At 35.6% G+C, this 20,685-nt stretch overlaps 2 protein-coding genes across 4 annotated transcripts in view; one reads left to right on the top strand and one right to left on the bottom strand.

The window, feature by feature from the left end:
* Positions 1 to 158: 158 nt before the first annotated feature.
* On the bottom strand, positions 159 to 3,939 carry LOC125054344 (protein CLP1 homolog). Its single transcript, XM_047656164.1, has 9 exons — positions 3,668 to 3,939; positions 3,428 to 3,589; positions 2,977 to 3,196; positions 2,670 to 2,840; positions 2,392 to 2,480; positions 2,004 to 2,105; positions 1,559 to 1,690; positions 1,090 to 1,271; positions 159 to 294 (listed from the first exon to the last, which is right to left on the bottom strand). The coding sequence occupies exons 1-9, from the start codon at positions 3,761 to 3,763 to the stop codon at positions 183 to 185; spliced, it is 1,266 nt and encodes a 421-aa protein (XP_047512120.1). The 5' UTR covers positions 3,764 to 3,939; the 3' UTR covers positions 159 to 182.
* A 113-nt stretch (positions 3,940 to 4,052) lies between these two features.
* Positions 4,053 to 20,685, top strand: part of LOC125054343 (transcription termination factor 2) — a 37,382-nt gene continuing 20,749 nt past the window's right edge. Inside the window, exons 1-14 of one of the 3 annotated variants that reach the window (XM_047656163.1) lie at positions 4,053 to 4,348; positions 4,715 to 4,768; positions 4,844 to 4,909; positions 5,269 to 5,975; positions 12,367 to 12,672; positions 13,640 to 13,816; positions 14,150 to 14,276; positions 14,654 to 14,767; positions 14,898 to 15,098; positions 16,403 to 16,507; positions 17,165 to 17,364; positions 18,360 to 18,569; positions 18,969 to 19,160; positions 19,626 to 19,767. In XM_047656163.1, coding sequence (XP_047512119.1) covers positions 4,189 to 4,348; positions 4,715 to 4,768; positions 4,844 to 4,909; positions 5,269 to 5,975; positions 12,367 to 12,672; positions 13,640 to 13,816; positions 14,150 to 14,276; positions 14,654 to 14,767; positions 14,898 to 15,098; positions 16,403 to 16,507; positions 17,165 to 17,364; positions 18,360 to 18,569; positions 18,969 to 19,160; positions 19,626 to 19,767 — 2,761 coding nt within the window. In that variant the 5' untranslated portion in view covers positions 4,053 to 4,188. The remainder of the gene's footprint in view (positions 4,349 to 4,714; positions 4,769 to 4,843; positions 4,910 to 5,268; positions 5,976 to 12,366; positions 12,673 to 13,639; positions 13,817 to 14,149; positions 14,277 to 14,653; positions 14,768 to 14,897; positions 15,099 to 16,402; positions 16,508 to 17,164; positions 17,365 to 18,359; positions 18,570 to 18,968; positions 19,161 to 19,625; positions 19,768 to 20,685) is intronic. The other 2 variants (XM_047656162.1, XM_047656161.1) reach the window with 2 other exon arrangements.

The raw sequence follows: 20,685 nt of genomic DNA, 5'->3' as shown, positions 1-20,685 counted from the left end.
AATTTAATTTTTTTGAGATTAAAACCATTTCTGTATTCATTTTAATTTTAGATATTAAATATGACGCTTACGAAATTAAAAATTGTTATTTTCTAGTCAGACTATGAAATAAAATACTTTATTTTATAGAAATTGTTTTATTTAACTTAATTATATTTACATTTATAAAATACAATTAGTTATTAATGATTATCCATATATTGTAGTTCCGAAAGTAATAGTATCGTATTGGGAAGTGGTCTCGGCTGTGGTGACAGAATTGTCATTGTTTGTCTCTCCGAATCCACTGCAGTACTGTGGAGTAAATTTGTCTTTTATATTAATTGGCTAATGAACTCACAGAACTCTAAACCAATTCATTTATAAGTGGTTTAGATAATAATTGAAATTTACAGCTGGTTCTGTGCGTCTACCATAATTTAGATAAACAAAGATCATTAGTTCATACTAATAAAGTGTAAATTTGGGGAACATGTTGGTTATCTGTATTAGACGCTTTTTTGAGTTCGTACAACTAGACAATTGTATTTGAATGTTTCAATGGTTTAAAGTTTAAACGATAAGTAAAGCCCAACATTATTTTTTAATGTTTGGTTGGGTAATATCAAATCAGAAAAATGACAGACATTTTAGAAACTGAGTATAAGAAAAACACTACATCTAAGATACTTAGTTTTCCCACTTTTTGTTGTTAATGAAGGTTATTTGCTCTCATCAAAAGAGACATGGGTATGTACGATTTGACTCACTCCAGGGGCGCTGCTACTCTAAGAACCGGGTAAATATAAACGCAAATAGGAGTTTTTACACGATTTTTCTTAAATATATCTTACAGACCCTCATATTCTATTGCCACCCATTAGGTAGGTAATTACATTTCATGCCTACTAATGGTTTTCCATTCTATGCAAGAAGAGTAGCAGTCTAACCAAAACTGTATGAATTGTTATGGTACTTGAACCACATTCATTATTGAAGGTTTGAAGTGCCAATGGGACAAAAAAATTTATCCTAATATATACGATGTGGTATACTTACGGCTTGCTGATATTATTAATAAACCATAGACAATATATTAAAATTACTTACACACACACAAATCCCGCGAGGTTCGAATGCAATGCCAGTTCATCGGCTGCTGGTGAGAAAGACACTGCGAGTAAGCGATGCGCAAGCGCAGGTGAAGCCCAAACAGGCACTAACTTAGTTAGGGCTTCTTCTGCGCGCATTCCTAATGGCATGCATGAGTCGGGAAGAGACGGCGCTCCAACCTATAGTTAAGGTAATTATTATGAATATTTTTTTATTCAAATTGTGAATTTTTTAAGGCAATTTACAATATAAAATTATTTTAATACAATCTTACAATTTAACAGTTATAATATGCTACATTTTATGCCCAGGTATAATACGCTTTCACTGGATTAAAACGCGTTATGTCTTTTAGGACACCGTCGGATTTTTTTTTATATTTACCACCGTAGTTGCGGTTTTAAAATTATAAGTCAAATAAAAACACAAATATACTTCTGCGATATTTATGTGAGCCGATATTCACCTTGTAAATTTTAAGATCTGAAAACTTTACGTCAAATGAATGTGGATAGTACGGGGTTCGTTTCCCATAGAAATACTCCCGAATTCGACTATCCCTTATTTCCGCGCGTTGAGATGTTGATCTTTCCACTACCTGAAATTAAGTTATAAATAAGATTGGAAGAATGTGATGTTAAGTGATACCGCCGCTCATAGATAATAACATTGCTAGAAGGCTCGCAAGTGCGTTGCCGGCCTTTTAAAAATTGGTAAGCTCTTTTCTTGAATGGCCTTAAGTCGAATTGGTTCCGTATGTGGAATACTTCAGTGGGCAGCTTGTTCCACATATTGCTGGTTTGCGGCAAAATGTGCCTTAAGAAACGCTCAGTAGTGGAACGACAGACGTCAAAGTGATACAGATGGTATTTTGTATTAATCTTGTTGTGTATTTGAAAAAGAAAACTTACCCCACCGCTCTTTGGTAAATACACAACTTTGACAAACTTCGGCATATCCCGCTTTAATTCATTGTATAATCTTTCATTATCTAATACTAGTATTACATCCACCTGGAAAATAAAAAATACAATTACATACAATTTTCTTGCTCTTTACTTATTTTAAATTAAAGAAAGATTCTATAAATTGAAATGTCTGAAAGAATATGCCTAGTACATAAATTATTTTATTTGTAATATAACTTTGAATCAATGTAACATTTTATGACAATAAAACTATACTAAGGCCACAGAAAAATATAAAAAATTTAATTTATAAACAAATAAGTCACAACTGTAAGAAATATTATGATAAATTTATTCTTCGAGTAAGCTGGTTAACATAGAGTAATATTACCTCAAATGCTTGGGCAGCATGAGTCAGTACTTTGTAGCCAGCACCCTTCACCCAGCCACATGTGTTTATTATTACTCCTGAAGTTGATGCTAATAAAAAAAAAAGATAAGTTCATGTATTTTTTGAGTATAATCTATAGTTTCTAGAATACCCAATTGGACATAGTTGCTGTCATATTTGTGCATCTGTTTTAGTTAATCCTGTAGTTGCTTTATGACAATTTTTTTCAAAGCAATCACACCAGTCTTTGATATACCTTAAACATAGGTATTACTAACCTTTTTTATTATGTTCACACCTTTCAGCTATAACTTCAGCAAGCCGAGAGACAATAGTGTTATACAACTCTAAATTCTCATCTGGACTTTTATGACCAAAGTGATATACTAGAGGTGCCTGTTGGCTAAAACCTTCTTCAATAGATGCTGGCCTTTCAACCAGTAAGGCCCCTAGAATGACAAGACATACTTATATATGTGAAGAGTAATAAATATATGATTGAGAAACCACAGGGCACAGCTAGTGAGTGAAAAAATAAAGCAAAATAATTAATAAATAACTATTGAGTGTGTTGTATGTTATTACCAATAGTTCCTGGCACACTAATTTGACCCTGACCAACATCAAGATCAACATATATTGGTCTCCGTGCCATCCTTACAGCGTAATTAAGCAATATCCTTGTTAAGGTAGATTTACCAACATCCCCAGGACCAACTACCATTGTAACTGGACCCCTTGTGCTTTCTTGTTCTGCAGCTACACGCTGCTGCTCTAATGCAGCATGAACATTTAAGTAAACAACCTGTGGAGGACCAAAGTGGATGTACCATCACCATCAGTATTTCTATCCTAGTTATTTGTATACAAATCAGTGAAATTGTATAGTTTTAATTGGGAAGTTGTTTCCTACTTCCTAGGGTCTTATTACTTAGGGATATTATTACTAACCATAATTGCGGTTCATAATTCTTTAACACTGTCCTGTTTAAAATACTTCAAAATAATAAACAATTCCAAGCATAAGTTTTCTTACCATTGGTGTTTCCTTAGCAATATAACTGACTTCGGTCCGACCCCGGAGCTCCACCGTACAACCATGCCACGTAAAAACAGCTACTTTAGCTCCAGTATGAAACTCATATGGCTTGTTTTTAACAAGTTCTGTCCCAAATAGCTCTGCATACCCGCTCTTAACCTAAAACCGGGGCAGTAGTGCGCCAGTGATTAGTATAAACTCTAAACCATAATGTTACACTTGTAAATATTAACGAACCTCTAAAACGACTTTCTCGTTTTTCGATTCTACTTCAAAGCGAAGTTCAGAATCTGGTTCAAGTTTGAACTCTTGTAACTGAACTTCTGTCATCATAAAGCGAAATTGATTATTGAAAGTTAGTAAGTTGAAGATATTTTCTTGTAGCTTGTACACTAACTAAAAAAATTGAACAATTTAAACAGTGTGGATTTCCTATGCAATAAATGAATTCGAACTTCGAAGTCTCTAAATTGAAATGTTTTGGTTTTCAAGTTACAACGTCAATTTTAATTTGAACGCTCCAGCTGTTGCATTTCGCCTTCATCTTTCATTATTTGATTTAATACCAAATTGACATTTAAGTCAAACTTGGCAGTTTCTAATAATCTGTGAAGCAATTCTTCTGTTTGTTTTGAATTTTTGAATTGATATCGTTGAGATTTTAATTTGGTTAAAACTTTTCTTTTTATCTCATTAGTAATAATAACAACATACTATAGTTTTTCTATAAACATCTATTTAGTGTTTGCTCCAGGAATATGGAAAACTCATTCTTTGAATATCGTGATAAAACCGGTGTTGCTGAAGTATCAGATGGTGAAATTGAAAATAGCTTATTAGATGAATCCTATGCGCCTAAAAAGACTCCAGCAAAAAAGAACCACACAATCTTTATTCCTGAATCAGACGAAACGTCTGGTAGGTTTATTATAGTTATTATTCTTTGTAAATATTCATCTCTCTGAAATTAGCTATGTATGCATTTGTTGTTTAAAAACATTTTATTTTTAACACGATTATACAAAATTATGCATTTAGTTAGATAGGTAATTAAAAAAACAATAGAATACTTAATATTACTTATTTCAAAGAATCAATTTTATCACACTGTTATGGCTCTGTTAATTACTTTTGTTTCTTATGTGATCATTGAAGATATTAAAACAAAACCATTAATTTGTAATATGTATTTGTGGTGCAGTAACTATATATAAATCTCAACTAACTTAAGCTAACACTTATTAAAAACCCAATTATTATTGTATAACTTAACTTTTGTTTTAGAAGAATCCGATGATGAACAAAGAGATAAAAGTATTGTTAATAGTAGTGATGAAGGTAAGTATTAATATTACTTAAGATAATAAATATGATTATTGTTCTACATGAAATCAATAATTAATAAAATTTTAGATGCGCCACTGAAATTAAATGCATTTGTAACTCCAAAGAAACTTATTCTAAGCTCTTCTGATGACGGTGAGTAATTTTTTCAATTTTAAGATGATCTTTTATCAAGTTTAATCAAGCTTTGTCATTTCCTCTTTTAATATTAGTTGTATGTAGTTTTATATATGTACCTATAAAAATATTTTACTAAAATAAGTGTAGTTATAAATTATTGTGATTCACATAGAAAAATAGTTTAATTATAAATTTGTGTTATTTAGAAATTATAAAGTAAAGTACAGTTAACATGTCAAAAGGAAGAGACTGGCTGCCTACAACAGCCTCCCACTAGGGGACTACTCTAGGGGAATCCTAGTGTGGAGGCTGTATGTGTATAATAAAGATTTTTCTTTCTTACATAATAATTATACATTATCTTTTACATATAGAATCATTACCAGATGTAGATGTCTCAAAGGCATCTGTTAGATCATCAAGATCGTCTGATCAATCATTCATTGGGCATAAAAAGAAAAAAAGAATATTGCAACTAGATTCAGACACTGATAACTCAATTATTATTGAACATAATAAAAGTAAAAAAATTGCCTGCTTGAAACATACACCAGCAAAAATTATTGGAAAGGTACTTCATAAAATGAATATGAGTTATGATAGCATTCAAAGTGATGTGGAATGTGATGATGATGATCAGTCTAAACTTGACCAAACTGATGATGATGATAAAAGTGATAAGGAAAATGCACCTTATAATGCAAATAGACAGAGTACTTTAAGTACTGTAAAAGACGATTATGATGAAAAGTCATATGAAGCCAGTATTGTATATGAGGATACACAAAATATTAGAGATTATAAAAGCATTAACACTGCAGATAAAGAAGTGTCTTTAAGTAATGATAGAAATCCGACTAACAACATAACACATAACAATGATTCAGATACTGAAGAATATGAAATCGAAACCTCTGAGATAAACAAAAATAATTATAGTGAGGGTGATAAAACTAATGATAATGATGATGACCATAATGACGACGAACTATTTATGTCGCGGGCGACGAGAATGAGTATAATAGGTTTTGTACCAAAGGACAATGAAAGTGATGATTCTGATTATATTGAGTCTGGCAATGTAAGTTATTCATATTTATTTTTTTATTTTTTTTTTTTTTTAATGGCTTTTATATGTGCCAACTGGGCACAAGGTACTTCGCCAGTGTCGTGTAGATGGAGAAGGCACGATGGAGATTGATCGGTGAAAATAATAATTAAGTTAATTTTGAATATGCACCTAAACAAAAACAAAATAGTTGCAATTCGATTGTTAGTTTTAAGACTGCACAGACAACACAAATATGAGTGAGTAATAATACCATTATTAAATACTGTTTCCTCTTTATAATAATTTTTATATATATATTACACTTTAATTTTATTGCTTTCTATATATTTACATAAAAATCTACAATATGGACTAAACACAAACATTAACAAACATTTAACACTTAAAGGACGGGGGACTTTACGGGGAAGAACGTCATAGAGAGGATAGGTTAGTTTGGGACAATTAAATAGAATGTGAGATACAGTGCCTTCATCCAAGCCACACTCACAGATAGAGTGATCCCTTATCCGGAGCTTGGCTAGATGAACAGGGGTGCAAGCATGACCAAGACGAAGACGTGAGATTGTGGATGTAATCCAGCGATTTGCATTCCGATAATGACAAAACCAGGGTTGTCTTGGTATGTTTGGTTGGATGGAAGCATAAAACTTACCCTTAACCGATTTGGAGTCATTCCAAAATGTCTTCCAGGTTCTGTCCAGATATGTCTTTGCAAGAGTACAAAGATCCTGTGCTGAATTTTCAAAATGATCTAGAGAACCTGACTCAACAGCTGATTTGGCACATGAATCAGCAGTCTCGTTTCCAGGGATACCTGAGTGGCTAGGAATCCAAACTAGTATGATAGACAATCCTTTTTGATTACAAGAGAGCAGAGTCTCCCTGATTTTTAGAATAATGGGAAAACGTGATTTGCTGCGAAATGGGTTTTCTTTAATGGACATTAAACAACTAAAAGAGTCTGTCAAAATAGCTGTCTGTTGTATGTTATGGGAGTGTGCAAACAGGATTGCCTCCAATAGAGCAGTAGCCTCTCCTGTGAACACTGAAGATTCGGGAGGACATTTAAATTTCAGGATAATTCTATACCGAGGAACCCAACAGGCAGCACCAACACAGCCGTCTGGAGACAGCTTTGATGCGTCAGTGTAAATAAGAAGATGATTTGGCCAATTTTGATTAATATAGCTTTGTAATTTGATGTTGGTATCTGGGGCTCCTTTGATCAGACCAAGGTCTGTGATGATGGGAGGTTTGTATACCAGGGCTTTATAAGAAGTAGAATACAGGGGATTTATTGGAAAAGATATCAGGGGGTTAGGGAGGCTGGTGAACTTTAGATAACTATCTAGCAGATAGGAAGAGGAGTTGCGGGTACAAGGAGAATGTGATAGTTGGGATAATCGATGCCAAAGAGGGTGGGATGATAGCTGTAACATCTTGCTAACAAAGCGGTCACATAAATACTGCCGGCGGATGTGTAGAGGAGGATCAACACACTCAACCTGCAAAGCATTAGTGGGGGAGGATTTCATTGCACCTAGAATGATTCTAAGGCACCTATATTGAATTTTGTTTAGTTTCTCAGCAGCTGATTTGTTAAAGGGATCCAGAACAAACATACAGTAATCCATATGACTACGTACTAAGGCATTATACAATAACTTTAAAGAATAGGGGTGAGCGCCCCACCAAACTCCCGCTACTGCTCTTAGTACGTTAATACCTTTTTCGCATTTTTTGATAATGTGTTCAGAATGGGCAATTCCGTTCAGCCGGTTGTCTAAATAAATACCTAAAAATTTTGCTTTATCTGTCAGGTTGATTGCTTGATTTTCAAATGAAATGAGTAGAGTGGGAATGTATCTCTTCCTTGTAAACACCACTGCCTGAGATTTGCCCACTGACAGGGACAAGCCGTGGTCAGACAACCACTGGCCTAGATAATACAAAGCAGAATTGATACGACAGGATACTTCCCCTATACTGCTTGAGCTGTGATAGAGGACAATATCATCAGCATATTGTAAAATATTGCAAAAACTGGTAACAGACAGTTCGAGGTCATGGGTATAAATGCTATAGAGCAAAGGGCTGAGAACTGAGCCTTGAGGGAGACCTTTCCAGACTAGTCTGGGGGGAAGAGAGGTATTCTGATGCTTTATCAAAATAGATCTGGTAAATAGCAGATTACATATGAGATGTACCATCCTCGAAGAAACACTCAGCTTAAGCAGTTTCTGCCTGAGCGTTGGAAGTAGGACACTGTCATATGCAGAAGCAATATCAAGAAACACACCCACAAGGTACTCTCCTTTTGTAAAGGCTAGGCGAATGTCTGTTGTCAGTATACTGAGGCTGTCTGTGGTACTCATACCCTTCCGGAACCCAAATTGGGATGAGGGGAGAATATTTCTACTTTCCATTAACCATTCCAGTCGGTTTTTAAGAAGGTGTTCCGTTACTTTAGCTAAAGTAGATGACAAAGCTATGGGACGATAAGAATTTGAATCTGAAGGGTTTTTTCCAGGTTTGAGAATGGGAATGACTATTTGAGATGTCCAAGATGTCGGTATAATACCAGTTTCAAAAATTTTGTTGATTATTTTTAGATAGTAAAGTTTAGCTTTGTCATTTAGTCTAGTCAGGAAGGAATATGGAACGCCATCTTCCCCTGGAGTTGAATCTTTGAGACCATTAAGAGCGATTTGAAGCTCAGAGAAAGAAAAGGGAGCATCCATTTCATTGTTAGCCGGAGCTGGCGTAGAACTTAGAAATGAGTCCACATAGGGAGCGAAAGGTGGAGCCAGTTTATCCGCAAAGTTGTTAAGCCAGTCAGAAGGGTTATTTGAAGAAGGATTAACATGGTTCAGGGAACGACGGAATCTCCTCACATTAGACCACACAATAGAGGATGGAGAACGAGGGCTAAGGGATTCGCAAAATTGTATCCAACTACATCTTTTCTTCCTGGATACCAACCTTTTAATTTTAGCATCAAGCTTCTGGTAATTAATAAAGTTCTCCTGTGACATACTGGCTGAGTAGGATTTCTCTGCAGCCATTCTCTTACCAAACAAATCGCTGCATTCATCATCCCACCAGGGAGAGGAAAGCAGCTGATTTTTAGGAGAGTGCTTTTTGGGGATCTGGGAATCGGCCGAAGATATGAGAGAATTTAAAAAAAGATCATAGCACGACAAGACATTTTCTTCGCATTCCAAATCAGGCAGAGTGTCTACCATGCAATCAACGGATTGGGCATAATCTTTCCAGTTTGCTTTTTTGAGTTTATATTTTAAAAGGGGGTTGTGGTAAGAGGGGGGTAAGGATTTGTTATTTAATGAAATAATTACAGGAAAATGATCACTGCCATAGGTGAACTCAAGGGCGTTCCAAGTTAGTTGCGAGGCTAGGTTAGGGGAACAGAGGGTGAGATCCACTGCAGATTTGGGATTCTGATTAGGGTATACCCTGCGAGTTGGAGAGCCATCATTGAGGATGCAGAGATTGACATCGTCGAGTAAGTCAATCAGCAGTGGAGCAAACCTATCACTAGCATGGCACCCCCACATAGTGTGATGGGTGTTAAAGTCACCCATGGCTATGATAGGGCTGGGAAGGGATGATAAAATTGATTGTATCTCAGGAAGAAGAGAAGGAGAAGGGTGAGGAATATACAAAGATACAAAAGAAATGTCTAAGGTACGAACAGCAACAGCATTAATCTGATCGCTGTGGGTAGGGAGAGGAATTTGGGAGAATGGGAGGGAATGCCGTACAAAGACAGCACTGCCCGCATACCCATCATTCCTGTCATCCCGCAGACAGGAAAAGCCAGGCACCCGAAATCGGGAACCAGGTCTCAGCCATGTCTCCGAGATGGCAACAATCGTGGGTTTATGGAGGTTTATGAGGGAAATTAATTCATGTTTTTTTGAACGTAAGCTTTTACTATTCCATTGAATTAGGGTTATTGGGTCCGTTTTGTAGTAATTTAAAAAGTTGGGATAGGTTTTTGGCAACGTTGGGCGGTAGGGGGATTTCGCTACATGGAGCGACAATACTTAGAAGAAATTCAGAAATAAATTCTAACATTTTTCCCTGAGAGGGAAGGGTGTCAACATTATTGTTGAGAGCACAACCATTTGGGAGGGATGAGGAGCACTCACCAATAATAGTCTGATGAGCTGTTCTATCGTACCCCTTTGCTAGAGGAGCTTGGGGACGAGGGGAGCGATAAATTGTTTGGCGATAGGAGGCATTGGTAGGAGTTTGGGCTTTTTGAGTAGATTTTAGAGAATAGGCAGGAGGGGTAAACATTTCTTTTGTCATCTCAGCATATGAACGTCGGACAGGAGGAAACTTAATTGCTGCTTCAACGTATGAGATGTTGTCCTGGGACATCACCATTTTTATGGATTGCTGTCGAGTAAATTCTGGACAGCCCTTGTCAGAAGCAAAATGTTTGCCTGAGCAATGTAAACATGTGGATTTTTCTAAAGTGACTTCACACGTATCACCTGTATGGGGCTGAGCACACCTGTAACATCTTGGCTTAGATCGGCAAATCGATTTGATATGTCCAAAACGGCAGCAGTTCAGGCACTGTATGGTTGGGAGTTGGTAGGTTTCGACAGGGAGGGAAGTGTGGTAGGAGTAAACCTTGGCAGGGAGCATTTGCCCCCTGAAGGTAAGGACGACAGATTGGGTAGGCACCCAGGTGGTGACACCCTCAGTGACTGTTTTTCGGTTCAGTCGCCTTGATTTTAATACTTCACCACATCCAGGAGGAAGCTCTAATGAAATCACGAGTTCGTCCATTGACCAGTCCACCGGTACACCTCTGACCAACCCCATTCTGGTAATGTTGTAAGTGGGGATAATAGCTTTAAACTTGCACATACTAAGAACCGGGTTGACCAGAAAGTTGTTGGCAGCTTCAGCAGAAGAGAACTCAACGGTGATTTTATTACGGCCTATATTTTTTACACCATCGTGTATGATAGAATTAATTTTGTGCTTATGCATAAACTGGCCGAATGTTATAGCACGTAAAGAGGCTCCGGAAGATGGGTCTTCTACTTCACGGGAGACTTGGACAATGAACGGACCTTTATCTTCATTAGAGTAAGACCTAGGTCCATCGGAGAAGGAGGGGTGGACATAAAGGTGTTGTATAGACGGGTTCGCCTGAGCGGGATCCGTAATAGTTTTTTTAAAGGATGGTTCATTTCTCTCCTCTCCTTGTCGTTTGCGAGACGTAGAAGAGGTTCCCGGGTCAGGAGGCTCGGGGTCAGGATCTAGATCCATATTACTAAAACTGCAGCAACTATATTAATTTAAATTTTATACTTTACCAGCACCAATAGGGTTAGTTTTATCTAAATAGCACAATAACAACTATTTCAGCTTAGGAAAATCACAGAAACTCCGAGAAAAACACGGAAATCTCACTAACACGTGCGTCAACCAAAGCTAACGCGAGCCGACCAACATTCATATTTATTTGTATTTAAGCTGACACATAAATTATTAGCTTTAATTGCCTGTAAATCACAATACACACAAACACACCTGTAAAATACATATATTTCTTGGGTTGAACTTGACTCATCAATTATTGACAGTGAACAAAATTTTATAATCAAACTAGCTCACCTGGCAAACATTGTTTTGCCATGTATATTATTTCTAGAACAACATTTTTTTATATCAATAAAAATAACTATCTACTTCAATAAAAAATAGGGGTTGAAAATTAAGGGTTGTCTGTATTTTTGTATGCCGTATCATAAAAAAATAATAACAAATAATAATAATAAAATAATAACAAAAAGTACCCGATCCTCAATCAAAAATATGCATTAAAAAAATCATAAGAATCGGTCTAGCCGTTTCGGAGTAGTATGGGAACAAACATTGCGACACGAAAATTTTATATATAGAGACTAGCCGTTTCGCGCGTTTTGCTGGACGAATTAAAATAAATTTTATGTTTCATTATTTTATTTTTTTTCATATTTTTATTATTCTTCTTTTTAACTTCCCGCTAAGAAAATTGAAATATTTCGAAAATCGAGTTTTTAACAGATGTTGACGTTTAGAGGTTCTAGGAAGCCTCCCCGAATGTTTCCGCAATGAAGTCCGTATGGATACATTTTCATAAAAGTAAAACAGAAATAAAAAAATGAAGGAACGTTGGAAATAAATAGCCATAAACCATCTAGGAAAAATTGTGGTAGTTTCATGTCGATACGATCAGTGGTTTAAGCGTGAAAGAGCCTCAAACGAACACCATTTTCTTTTTATATATATAGATAGAAGAAGATAAGATTATGTTCCACCATCTAATAGATTTTATATTAAAATATGTACTATAAAATGTTTTTTTTAGTCAACACACTCCCATTCATCTGCAAGTAACGAATTACCAGATTCCAGTATTAATGTCAGCCAAATGTCCAAACCAAGGAATGACTCAAGGATTTCTTGTTCACCATTCTCGAGTCCTATGCATGACAAATCACCAAAAAGTAATGAAGTAGTGGATTTGACACATTTAGAGGATCCTGATGATTTAAAGAGCAGGATCCAAGGGAAATTAAAAGGAAATTTCAGAGAAAATGTAATAGATGATGAAGTGACAATTATAGATACAAAGCCTGAGGTGATAGCTTTGAGCAGTGATGACGATGATGATGTAAGTACACCGTTTATAAAATCTTATAACTCATCACCGATCAAACATATTAGCTATAAGAATATTTTTATGGTAGTTTAAGAATAGTTTTTGGGTGAATTTTCAATTTCTCATAATATAAATAAATAATTTATCTATAACATATTTTTTTAAAGTAGGAATATCTTGTTAGAATAATGATAATGATTAAATATATCTTCTCTTAAAAGTTTTTTTTCTAGATTTATTAGATTTTTTTTATTTATTTGCTTTGCACACAAACATCAATATCATTTTATTTTTCTGTATCATGATTGATTACATACTACGTCAAATAAATTTATTTCTGATATTTAATTCAAACATATAAAACGAGGGTACTTTAAAACTTTGTGTCGTAGTAATGGCGCGGTGTCTATTTTACAACGGAAGCGAGCTGGTCCTTTGCATTTAATTTATTTGTATTTTTATTTCTTTAAAGTGTATTAGTATTAATTAATAATAAGTTAACCGGTTTTATGACGTGTTAATAGTTAAATTAAAAATCATCTAAATATACAACAGAGACGTCGTCAAAATGCTGAAAACGGTTAGTATGTATTTGCACTTTTTTTTGGATAACTTGTATACAAGGTTAAATTAATTAGTGTTTTAGTAAAAATGCTCAATGTAAAGTAATATTAAACAAACCTCACTGTCAAAATGCCGATAACATTTCACAACTTTTATTAACTCGTAACGAAATGAATAGTTATTCTAAACCACTATATTATGTAATTAAATGTTATAATTTTTTATGTTAAATGGTATTTCTACGATAAAAGGCAAATTATAGCTTTTCTTAGATTTCAACTATATGTTAAGCTTTTTCAGTATATATTGTTTGCAAGGTTTTGTAAAAAAAACTAGTTCTGATGAATTTTGGCAATTCACATTCGCCTAGAGCACACATATATGTATAAATATATGTATCAAATTAATGTTACAGGTTCAACCCAAGAAATCGCCTAAAGCGCCCAAAGAGGGGACTCATGTACAGCAAGATATGAAGCAATATATTATGCCATCGAGTTATCCCAATCAAGTTGTGTATGTGAAGCGCCATGTCAAAGAGAACGAGACGAGCAAACTCAACGGGCTCCGGGAAGATTTGCAAAATGTTAAGGTGAACTGAAAGACTGGAAATTTTTAATCCAGTACTTTTTATAAAGGCTCTGGCACTTATTTTTTTCTAAACTATGTTGAGCATTTGTTATTATATATGTAGGAAAAAACATTAGGGTAATTTAGAAATGGATTAATAAATAATTTTTAAGGAATAAAACATTGATTATTTAGAATAAACAGTCTTTTAGACAGAAACAATTATGTTTCTGGTTACCAATAACAGAAACAAGGAAAAAGGGGAATACACAGAAATGTGTTCAGACTTAAAACAAAATAACATCTTTACTAACATCTTAGTATATTTTTATTATATTTTTTTTTTAAATTTCAGTACCTTCTAGAGACTATGGACTTGGAGACATTGCCGGATGGCGGAAGCAAACTAATTGAACGGCTCTCTATACTGGAGGACGAAGTTCGTCGCCAGGGGGAAAAAGTTGCTAGAATGGTTGTCGAAGGTAATCGTAATAAGCGTAATTTTGCGTTGTAGTCTATTTTGTGTTTGTTTTGTATATGACAGCCTACGTGGTTTAGTGGTTAACAGATGGCGCGAAGGTTTTTCTGAGTTCGATTTCTAACGACACAATCATTATTTCAAGTTAAAAACTGACCGATAAACTACTTACAAAAGATCAACGAATTAGGGGCAGATACCCCTTGCTTCGTTATGGTGTTCAAACTATTATAAGAGTTATCGATTAAAAAAAATAATAATACCAGTTCTCCAATCGCATCGTAAAACGCACTAGAAGAACTGGCAATAAAGGCTCCGTCACTCTTTAATGGCCAGCGTTTTTTACAAAATGTAAGCACCTACCCCTCATCATTGTTGCAGAAGAGCCATCGGTAAGTGGTACGAAGCAAGAGCCGAAAGAAGAGAAAGTTCTGACATGGGATGACTTGCAGAATGCTGGTAATGCAGTACAGCCGAGGATGTTTGGAAAGCAGGGTAAGTGGATACAAAAACTTACTTTATCAGGACATTGTGAATGAGAATTTTATGTATTCCATCTTTGGCTATATAATTATATATAATTTATGTTAGCTGTATGATTATGATATAAATAAATAAATTTTAGCTATGTCAACTCACATGGCCGAACGTACCTCGATTTTGGAGAGTCTTCGAGACTTATACGAGTCGCTGGCCTCTTGCCCTTCGGAAGACAAACATGCCCCACAACCCCGCTTGGTGGCAACTGAGCTGATGCCGCATCAGCTGCATGCTCTGGCCTGGCTCTTGTGGAGAGAGAAGCAGCGGCCTTGTGGGGGGATATTAGGTGAGTTGGACACCATTCTCTTCACCATTGCATCAATGTATTTTCGATAAATACTTTGTTCAGCATATTTATTTATTATTACACTTATTGTGTGGTGTATTCATTGAATTAGCGTTTATTTTCGAATCTGTGGAACTTTATAGAAATCTATTTTAGAAATCTATATACAAGCCTGGCATTTATATAATTCTTAGTCTGAGCTGTGAATATTTGCAGTAGTGTGTGTATCTAAAAGATAAAACGATGTAAATAACTATACATTTTCAAGGGCTTTTTGGTAAAAATTAGATAAATCTACACTGAAAAAATGTTTTAATACGTAAAATTTGGAGTTATTGAACTAATTATTATTAATTAAGTTATTATCATTCTCGCTTTATATCCTATCGTGAGAGTTCATATTACATCAAATGACACGAGCACTAAACAGTGAAAGAATTTCCTGGGATTTCATGTCACTGCAGTGCTAAATTGCGTTTAACATGATGATGACACTATTACGTTATTAAAGTTCGACAGTATCTTGAAACTTATATTTACGTATATAACGTATATGAAAAAATGTAACGTGAAAAATCTTAAAGGTTCCCTTTCCACACAGACACATTTAAATACTTCGTTAACAAGCTTATTAGTAAATAAATATATAGCTAGCTATTAACAAATAAAGTTAGTTTAGTTTTAAAACAAAAGATAACTATTATTCGTACAATAGGATTAACTATAAGTAACCTCTATGACTGGTGCGAGTGACGAAGAAGTACCTAAGTTTTATGAAGTTTTATAAAGAAATACATATTAAATACTTCTAATTTTACATATACCTACTGCCAGTTCACAAATCAAGGGCGTAGAAATTAACTCTCCGCCACTCTTTTTAATCGCCAAGTTTTTTTATTTTACAAAATGTTTGTAAGGAGCTGCAATCATTGAACCATGTTCCACATGACATCTTTTAGTAATTTATCTAACCCTCATTCTTACGCATCACTCGAGATTTTTCAGGACATTATCGTCACTGTAGAAATATAACCTCGTATGTCCAAAAACCATTGTCATTTAACTATATAATCATGAAGTCAAGACTTATTTACGTTATTAATAAATAAGTCTTCTAACCATCCAAAACTATGGACAAAAAAACACAATAATATTTCAACGAACATTGACGAAATTTAAAAAAAAAAATCGTTTCCTGTAATGTTTGATTCTCTGGTCATACGAGGTTATCATTCTACAGCGACGTTATATATATATTCTCTCATGTCATAGCACACGTATAATTGATTTCTGTTCCCATTCAGCCGATGACATGGGTTTGGGTAAAACTATCTCGATGATATCCCTAATGGCCACCGACAAGGAGACGAACATAGACAACGATGATGATGAAGAAGGGCGCTCCAGGTGTAAGTCTTCCGTTTTCCTAACACAGTTATATTTTCATCACCGGACGTCGAGGCAGAATACGAAATTCCACCCTTATCACCTTCGACGTCCGTCGTTCCACAACTGAGCGTTTCTTAAGGCAGTTTTTGCCGCGTATCACCACTATGTGGTACCAACACTGAAGTATTTCTGAATCAATTCCACTTAGGGTCCTACAAGATAAGAGCGTACCAATTCCTAAAGGCCGGTAACGCACTTGCGAGCCCTCTGGCACTCAAACTAACTTTATTCATATAGGTGAACAAGTACACTTATGAACGTCAACAGAAAAGATGTTAAATTGATTTTAAATTTACATTTACTACCAGTTCGCAAGGGCGTAGAGCAGGCAAGAAGAACTGGCAAGAAACTCTCCGCCACTCTTTTAAATCGCTAAGAGTCACACTGTGTCTATGGGCTATCACTTAACATCAGATGAGCCTCCTGCCAGTTTGCCCTCTGTTACATAAAAATAAATTAGTTGAATAGACTGGAGTTCGATTCCCGAGGAAATAAACAATCCTAGATTTCGAATTTCGTAATTCTTCACCAGAAAGCAACATACAACAATATTACTTCTCTGCACCGCAATATATATATATATATATATATATATCAGGATATAATATTCTTTTCAGTGGTCCACGGTGGCACATTGGTCGTATGCCCTGCATCATTGATGCAGCAGTGGGCTGGCGAAGTCCAAAAGCACTGCACCAGTAATGCTTTGTCGGTCTGTATGCATCACGGTGCTAAACGAGCGACACAGGCCCCAAGACTTGCCCAATACGATCTCGTTTTGACCACATATAATATATTGCAACGGGAAAGTGAGAAGGTAAGCATATTAATTAAACATATATTCAAATATCATATAAAATACGTTTTATATCTAACTAACATCCACCCTTAGGTGAATTTCACACTGAGTGAATTTCGTGTTTTAAGATTTTCTACCACCGCTAAAAATTAATCGTAATATTTTAATCAATTTACATAAAACCATAAGAAATTATTACCACAAGCCTTAATTCTCTGGAATCTGTCCATCTATTGGTAAACTAAAATCCGTTGGGTGATATATATAGATAGATAGTCCCGGCTAAGAGACTTTTGTTTTAAAATGTATTCAAATCCTTGAATAATTAAAAAAAAATCGTTTCTTTTATTTTATTGAAAAGTGCCATAAGAGAGATAAAGACATAATATTTATTATTATTTGTTTTAATTAGTTTTTACTCAATATAATAGGTCGTTTTTGGTACCAGATAAAATTATCCATAGAAAACATCTATTTCATCAACAAAATCTGTAAAAAAAATACTCTTGGGGTGTTCTTAAGTCAAAAATAGGTTATGGTTTTTGAAAACAAACCTAATCCATACATATTAAACTAACTTTAACATTTTTCAAAACGTATTGAAAATAGTTAAGTGTAAGGTATCGTCTTAGTAAAATAAACATTTAATATGAATTTGAAAACATCTCGTCTAGAAATAAAATATAAAATAACAAAAAACACCATAACAACTGATTGATTTATAAAATTTGAAAAACAATATTTATTCCAACTTTGGATTAGGCAGACATTATTTACTGGCATGGTACGATCATCGTCAACTAATCTGTGTCCATTTTAAGTCACGTGACTTACAATCAACATTTTTAATTATGGATTTTAAAGTTTAATTTAATCAAATCGCTTTTTAATGTAGCTACGGATTACTTTTTATAACATTCACACTGTCAAAATACTTTTTGAATTGTTTTTTTTCATCCGTATATCTTTTTAATCTTTGTAATTCTTATTCGTATATTATTAAAACTTGTTAGAATGGCGTACTCACGCGCATACTATGGCGCCGGCTGATCTTGGACGAAGCACACGCAGTCCGCAATTACAAGTCGCTAACATCAGTTGCGGTGTCCGCGCTGAAGGGCAAACGTCGTTGGGCGTTGACAGGAACACCTTTGCATAACAAGGACTTGGATCTATTCGCACTTATCAAGTTCCTGCGTTGTTCGCCCTTTGATGAATTGCATGTGAGTATAGAACACCCTGCCAGTCTCTTCTCTGTCTCATCACGATAAAACGACGCATCCATTTTGTATGTCAGGAAAGAGAATGACGCGAGAAAGGTAGGTCAGAATCATAGCAAGTGGAGATCTTCGAAAAAGGAGTGTATAGATAGATTGGTCTTTTTAACAAAGTTATTCAAGTAACACTTTCTATCTATTTGGAGGGTGTTAAATTCTCTTTATTCATAACATCAGTCTTATTGCACTCCTTTAACAATAGTATTATCGTCTTTTTCTGTGCAATAGTGTTTACGCTGTGATAAAAAGAGACGGAGAAAGAAGTTGGGATGACGTCAGTTAATAAATTCTCATGAAAAATGTTAGTTTGAATGGAGTTGCTCTAAACATCTGAACATTTCGCAGATGTGGAAGAAGTGGATCGACAACAAAAGTATGGGCGGACAAGAGCGCCTAACCACAATAATGCGCGGCGTGATGCTCCGGCGCACGAAGGTGCAACTCCAAGAGAAGGGGCAGCTCAAGTGTCTGCCAAAGCGAGAAGCACACTCCGTTGAGGTCACTCTCACTAAGGACGAGATGAACGTCTATCAGAAGGTACTCAGAATTAGTCAATGTTACTTTTATAATCCGTTTAATCGATTCCAGGGGTGGATCTACTTAAGGGCTTTTTGGGCTGCAGCTCAGAGCCTCGTGGGTACAAAGGGCCTCCAGTCCCCACTGAAAACAAAATGCGATATTTTGAATTAAACAAAATATCTAAAATTTAAAAAAAATCCTTTGTTGGAATCCCTGAGATCGGAACGGGGAATTCCCCGTCGCTTGTTTTCGGTCGGTGCATTTTTCCGCATATTTCGGGGGACATCCCCGTAACAGCCAACAGCCCCACAAATTCACGATAAAGTATTCAAACGTTTGTTGATTCTGTCAACTGAAACTAGAAACTGCAAAAGTAAGTGATAGTGAATGGGTATGGATCGGTATTTTCTTACTTTTTCTAAAACTGCAAATTTTAATATGTACTAGATTGGGTAAAAGCGTTAACATATTTTATATTTCCAGGTGTTGGTCTTCTCAAAGACGCTCTTTGCCCAATACCTCCACCAGCGTGCAGAAAAGCAAGAGGATGTTAGAGGAGGTTATGTTCCTTCCCAAAAGGACTCGGCTTACCATAAGATGCATAAGAAAATGGTGGCTTTGCAAGGTATGGAACTTCTTATAATTTTTTTTTTGTATTGCTCATTATATGTTTGTTATTTTGTTGTTTCTTTTGTATGATAGAATATTTGTATGTAGGATTTGGGTAGGACATTTTAATAAATAAAATGCCACTTAATTTTCAAATAACAATTCTATTTTAATCAATCCTAATTTACACAGAGTAATTTGAGTAATTTGAGTCAGGGATAAGCTCGCAAGATACAACTAGTGCACCAAGCCACGCCAGAGCCGAGACTGCCTGCGTAAGGCTCGCTCCGCCATTTATAACGATAGACTCAGTAGTGGGGAGAGTGGGGAGACTTGAAGAACCGGCTGTGACGTGCTCGATGCAGGTGTTGTTTGCTATAGGCGCGTACGGCGGTACAGGCGCCGTCACGGCCATACTGACATGCGTGCGTCCTCGCACGTGCCTCACCCCATATCTCTGTTACATCAGTTACATAAACTAAGGCGCATAATTTTGGTCTGGCTCAAAGCCCTGCAAAAATAAAACAATCCGTAATTTCTGCTAGTCCGGAATTTACATTCCCTGTAGCCATAGCCATTGCATAATTTTGGTCTAGCTCAAAGCCCTGCAAAAATAAAACAATCAGAATTTTTTTTTTAACATGTGCCCTGCAACATTATTGGACTGGCATTAGCCCTTCAATAATGTTGGACTGGAAACCCTTCTCTTTTTTTTTAACATGTGCCCTGCAACATTATTGGACTGGCATTAGCCCTTCAATAATGTTGGACTGGAAACCCTTCTCTTTTTTTTTAACATGTGCCCTGCAACATTATTGGACTGGCATTAGCCCTTCAATAATGTTGGACTGGAAACACTTCTCTTTTTTTTTTAACATGTACCCTGCAACATTATTGGACCGGCCTTAAGCCCTTCAACAATGTTGGACTAGCA

The sequence above is a fragment of the Pieris napi genome, chromosome 12 (assembly GCF_905475465.1).
Source record: "Pieris napi chromosome 12, ilPieNapi1.2, whole genome shotgun sequence".
NCBI lineage: Eukaryota > Metazoa > Arthropoda > Insecta > Lepidoptera > Pieridae > Pieris > Pieris napi.
Note: the sequence above shows the minus strand (reverse complement) of the source record. Positions and strands in the feature narration are given on the sequence as shown.